Source organism: Coffea arabica, chromosome 5e, assembly GCF_036785885.1.
Source record: "Coffea arabica cultivar ET-39 chromosome 5e, Coffea Arabica ET-39 HiFi, whole genome shotgun sequence".
In the NCBI taxonomy this organism is placed as follows: domain Eukaryota; kingdom Viridiplantae; phylum Streptophyta; class Magnoliopsida; order Gentianales; family Rubiaceae; genus Coffea; species Coffea arabica.
The window spans coordinates 16,563,008-16,568,341 of NC_092318.1; the positions used below are offsets into that span (position 1 = coordinate 16,563,008).

The following is a 5,334-nucleotide window of genomic DNA, read 5'->3' on the forward strand; positions in this document are numbered from 1 at the left end:
TTAAGGTTTCTTGGTGATCAAAGCTCTATTTTGGGCAAAAACTTTTGAAGTATCTGTACTGAAACCGGTGAGTGTACCACTCCCCTTATTTGTTACTTAACTTGATTTCTGCACTTGCAATCTGGGATCTGAATGACTGTACTATCTGTTTATTCTGTTTGAGACGAGGGTGTACTTTATCACACTCGCTCTCTTGTCTGTCCATATGCCTATTTAATGTGAATAATCTGTTAACTGTATCTGAATCTGTTCGGACGTCGTTTGGAGGCTGGTATCCAACGACCTTTCTGTGACCTCTGAGCTCAACACCTGTGGCTAGTGACTCAAGTCGGGCCGGCAAGAGCCTGGTCGATTAGATAACGAACCACAGTAGTCTGTTCTGGGAATCTTTGGGTATTGAGACTCTTGATTCCGGTATACTCGAGTATTACCATTTCTGTACTGTATGGAGTTCGGGCCCGGTAGGGTATGTTTGGTGGATGAAAATTGGTGTAAAGTGGGGTCTACGGATATGTTGGTTCTATTTACGTTGACGGAGAGTCAACGGGTTCGGATCAAGTACTGCAAATGGAAATCTAGCTCCTGAGAGCCACCCGTATCCTTTCCCTTTGAACCACGGTGTTTAAATGCTTTCCTTTATATCTGGTATATGTATCTGATTGATTCAACATGAAAGACCATGATTTTACTGCTATATGTCCGGTACCTCATTGAGCGCAAGCTCACCCCTTTTGTTACCTTTGTTTTCCTTACAGGGTTCCATGTTTTGAAACCAAGATTTTTGGAAGAAAAGAGTTGAGCTAGTTGTTGGACTTCTTTTGTTTATGCTCCTCTGTAACTGAAACCCTAATTGTATTTTGTGTAGCGTGAATACTCTGGCGTGTATTTAGTTCATTGGTTCAAGACTCCGATGTAAATATATGGATAAGTGTTTAATCGATGTCCCGTACTTCCGTATGGTTTGGTAAGCTCTGTTTAACCCTTGGTGGTCTCCAATTGTTCGTTTTCGTTGAGTTCTCACGCGTACTATATAGGGTTTGTGTGAATCGACTCCGTAGTCCTGGCGAGAGCTGGGCAGGCGGTCCGCCGAACCCTTTGGTTTGCCTTAGGGTGAGGTGGGGCTGTCACAGAGTATAGCATTAGCTAAAAAGTAGGAAATTTTGTTATTACAACCATAAGAGAGAGTGTGGGTACAAAGGCGCACTAACCTCTGTATCATAGAAGATAAATTTTTGTTTTTTTGTTGGTGTTCCCTTTGAGTCAGTGATCTGCTGTTTTTCCTGAACAGTGATGATGCAACTCAAATTTTTCATGGAAGGGACAATGTCTCGGATAGGGAGCAAGTTAGCCATTCTGTATGAAAATCAAAATATAGATAACTAAGTATTAGTACACAGGTTAAGTGTAAGAGTATATTCATTAAAGAAAGATAAATATGCATGTGTACCTCATTCAAAAATATTCTTGAATCAGATAGAATCTTGAAATTAGACAGAATCTTTACTGCTGAGTCAAATGAAAGATTTTATTAAAGACAATGTTCCTAGTTCTGCAGTCAATCTTTTTCTCATCAAAAGTTCCAGGAATAAGAAGAACTTTAAGGTCAGCAGCAGTTCTAGCTCTAGAAAGTGCAACGTAAAGCTGTCCGTGAGAAAAAACAGGTTCACGCAAGTAAAGACCCACATAGTCAAGAGTTTGTCCCTGTGCCTTATTAATGGTTAAAGCAAAACAAAGGCGGACAGGAAATTGAGTTCTTATGAACGGAATCCCATTCCTTTCATTGTCAGAGGTCTGAAGAGGTATTTTTGGGATGAAGACTGTTTTCCCAGCGTGAATGCCAAAAACAATTTCTGTAGAAATGATATTCAAGCTAAGCTCTCTACATATTAACTTTGTCCCATTACACAATCCTTCATTAGGATTTAAATTCCTTAAAAGCATAATAGGACAGTTTTCTTTTAGCAGCAACTTATGAGGAGGAAGTCCTTTTGGATTCTGCGAATTTAGAAAATCTTCATAGTCACCTTGGTGCCGCTGCTCAACAGTCCGATCTGAACTGATATAAATTTGAACATTTCCAGGAAATTTGTTTATCAATAGCTCATTCAGCTCATCGACAGAGCTATTTTTGGGATCAAGGATGCATCTATTTATCATCCTATAAGGATCTTTAGAATACAGCTGCAAATCTGGGAAAACACTCTCAACTAACCTGTTTAGAGTTATAAGTAGCTATAATCAATGAAAGATAGGGTTTAAAAAAAAGAATCAGCTAGATAAAGTATAATTGTATGTAGTTGTTAACCTATTTAAAGATTGATCTTTATAATAATAAGGAATAACTATATCAGGTGATAAAGCGATTTCGCCGTTTGCATCTACAGGCTCTCTTCCCTCGCCTATTCTTAATAAGAACTGAGAGAAAACAAGATCTAACATGGCTCTTATATTCTGCGTGAGTTTCAGTTTGTGTAACGTAGACCAGAGAATAGAGTTAGGAAAGCTTGATTCTATGAGGACATGCTTTGTTGCTCGCTCAATAACTGGCAAAGTTTGCCGAAAATCTCCACCAAAAACTACAACTTTTCCTCCAAAAGGCAAATTAGAATCCATTATATCTTTAAGCAGATCATCAAATGCCTCAATCGTTCTCGCTTAGCCATCGATGCTTCATCCCAAAGGATAAGTTTACACTCTAAAAGCAATTTGGCAACACTGCTTTGTTTGCTAAGTTGACAAGCTTTATTCTTTGAAAAGTCCAATGGTATCTTAAATCTTGAGTGCGCTGTTCGTCCTCCAGGAAGAATAGAAGCTGCAATGCCAGAAGTGGCTACAGCAATGGCAATGTAACCCAGCGATCTTAATGTCGCAAGCAGCGATCGGTATAAGAATGTTTTCCCGGTCCCTTCTGGACCATCAATAAAAAAAGCTTCACCCTGAGCAGAAAAACATGCTGCAAGAATCAAGTCGTAAGCATTTTTCTGTTCAGAGTTCAATTTGAGAGGGAGTAAGAGATCCTCTGGAGCAACATGTAAACCTCTTTTGCTTTCGATCTCCTGTGTCAATCGTTCATGAAAAGGAGAATGGAAATCATTTGAAGTTAATTGGTAATCAGTAATTCTTTTTCCCATCTGCTCCAATGATCTGTTAATATCCTGTAGCGCTCTTGTTGTGATCTCTGAAGGAGTAAGGACAGAAAATGAGCATTGGTGCTGGTAATCTGTTGAGAGGTCATGGTGAAATTTTTCCCACAGGAGCTGAGGATTTACTGGAGAACAATGAACAAGCAGAGTGGCAAATAGCAATCTTAAGGAAGATGGCATCTGGAAGGCCACAGCTTCTTGGAGTGAATCATCTATGTAAGTATCAGATTGTAAAAGTCCTAATGCTAAAGCAGCTCCTCTAAAGGAATTCAGTTTTTGATCAGCAACCGTCAAAATATCATCAAAAGAAGTTGGCCCATGAACATGATTTAGAAGAAGTCTTAAGTAGTATCTTTCTCCATCTGCTGGACTAACAGTAACCATTCTACCTATCACCTTTCGACGCTTCCTCTCAGTCCATCTTTTATATTTATGAGACCAAACAAAAAATTGAGGAAAATCCTTGTAAAGACATTTAAGGTTCTGTGCAACCACATTTGTTTTGTTCATATGGAAAAATTCAGTTAACATGGTTTTTGAAAAATCAACTTTGCTCAATAATTGCAACAGATCAGAGTTTTTGTCGAAAGAAATAAACTGTTGGTCTGGAAGATGGATCTGAAGAGTATAGACTGCTGAAGTAATTTCACTTAAGCGGAATTCAAAAATACGCCAAAAAGCCTCAGGAGGTGAAATCCATCTACCTTGCTAAAATTCCTTTATGTCATCAGTGTCATCAGGGGCATGATGCGAAACGACCCTAAAATTGATTGAGTCATGGCCTTTGAAAACATACTTATACATGTACTTCACCAATTTAATAGTCGAGCAAATTTCGACATTGATATGGCAGTCAAATGTAGCTAACAGATAGGGACTATAAGACACAACCCATCTGTTATCAAGAGTATGCCTTCGGACTGTGATTTTTCTTCCATCATCCCTCCTTCTGTATTGTGGATAACTATCTTCAGCATGCGTCGTTTGGCTACAAAAACTCTTTGGATAGTGATTTTTACAACGACCATCCTTCATACAAGGGCAAGTTCTATCCATATCACCACAAGGACCATGAATCATATGCTTCACAACAAGTGAATATAGATGAGGATGCTTCGAACGATCAGGTATTTCAGCGCAAACCACTCTATCATATGACTCTGGATTTAGGAGCTTGTATTCAAGCTTCAAAATTAGTGGCATATGCGCAAGTGGGAATCCACGTTTTTGGAACTCAATCACATAAACATACGCTGCAACTTCTCCAAAGATTTGTTTGTTCAAAACTTCTAATTTAAGCAATTCAAACTTGGCTCTAAAGACTCTAGCCAGAAGGTCCGGTCTGTCTTGAGGTTTTTCATGGTACTTTAGATTATCCTGAATTTCCTTCTATGCTGGGTTGCAGGTCATAGTAAGAAAGATGTCCGGTTTGCCATACTTTTGCACAAGGGACATTGCATCAAGATATCGACGTCTCATGTCCCTTGGTCCACCTATAAAGGAAGCTGGTAATATGGTTCTACGGCCAACTTTAGAAGCATTGGTCTGGCCTATAGAAATACTGTCTAAGACTCCTTGAAGAACCTCAGAACGAATGTTGTTCTGTCGGTTTCTATGAAAGTCAAGCCTAGACGTTTCAATCTTAACATAACCATCTACTGCATACTGTTGTAATAGTCTAAGTGAGTGCAGCAACATCGATTCATCATCATCCCTGATCTGAAATCTGTAACAGTAGTATTCCCTGTGACGACCCCACCTCCCCCTGGGCGAACCCTAGGGTTTAGCAGACCGCCTACCCAGCTCTCGCCAGGACTCACTCACTCGCATCAAATAAAATAAGGTGCAACCTCAATAATAAATGAAATAACGGTTCCCAAGTTTGGAACATACGAATACATTCATTTCTATCTCAACCATCCATACAATCCCAAATAAATCAAAAGATTTAAGGTCTCAGTACATTCAACCCTAATCGAGCGACTAGTGCGAGTACAATTACAAAATCCAAAACAACTAGACTACGCTAGTCTGTACACATCTCACGCCTCGCTCGTACCCCTGTAAGGAAAACAAATGGCGTGGAATGAGCTAAAAGCCCAGTGAGGTTCCAAATAGCAAATTGACCATTATTTATAAGTACAAGTTTTCGATATAGCAAAGTAACGAGCATGAAGAGTTCATAAAAGTG

The 5,334-nt window shown here is 39.4% G+C and overlaps 3 protein-coding genes across 3 annotated transcripts; all 3 read right to left on the reverse strand.

The window, feature by feature from the left end:
- Window positions 1–1,500: 1,500 nt before the first annotated feature.
- On the reverse strand, window positions 1,501–2,613 carry LOC113743873 (uncharacterized). Its single transcript, XM_027271957.1, has 2 exons — window positions 2,306–2,613; window positions 1,501–2,212 (listed from the first exon to the last, which is right to left on the reverse strand). Exons 1-2 carry the CDS (start codon window positions 2,611–2,613, stop codon window positions 1,501–1,503), a joined length of 1,020 nt encoding a protein of 339 aa, XP_027127758.1.
- Window positions 2,613–3,527, reverse strand: LOC113743874 (uncharacterized). Its single transcript, XM_027271958.1, has one exon. The coding sequence runs from the start codon at window positions 3,525–3,527 to the stop codon at window positions 2,613–2,615; it is 915 nt and encodes a 304-aa protein (XP_027127759.1).
- Window positions 3,528–3,851: 324 nt separating this feature from the next.
- Window positions 3,852–4,841, reverse strand: LOC113743875 (uncharacterized). The gene is made up of 2 exons (XM_027271959.1): window positions 4,582–4,841; window positions 3,852–4,485 (listed from the first exon to the last, which is right to left on the reverse strand). Exons 1-2 carry the CDS (start codon window positions 4,839–4,841, stop codon window positions 3,852–3,854), a joined length of 894 nt encoding a protein of 297 aa, XP_027127760.1.
- Window positions 4,842–5,334: the final 493 nt, after the last annotated feature.

What these genes read in the sequence shown, in the direction of transcription:
- LOC113743873 (XM_027271957.1), bottom strand. Translation starts at nt 2,613, where the DNA reads ATGGATTCTAATTTGCCTTTTGGAGGAAAAGTTGTAGTTTTTGGTGGA. An exon ending in AAAGATCAATCTTTAAATAG is followed by an intron (nt 2,213 to 2,305) that starts GTTAACAACTAC and finishes AACTCTAAACAG; the next exon opens with GTTAGTTGAGAGTGTTTTCC.
- LOC113743874 (XM_027271958.1), bottom strand. Translation starts at nt 3,527, where the DNA reads ATGGTTACTGTTAGTCCAGCAGATGGAGAAAGATACTACTTAAGACTT.
- LOC113743875 (XM_027271959.1), bottom strand. Translation starts at nt 4,841, where the DNA reads ATGTTGCTGCACTCACTTAGACTATTACAACAGTATGCAGTAGATGGT. An exon ending in GCAATGTCCCTTGTGCAAAA is followed by an intron (nt 4,486 to 4,581) that starts GTATGGCAAACC and finishes ACCTCAAGACAG; the next exon opens with ACCGGACCTTCTGGCTAGAG.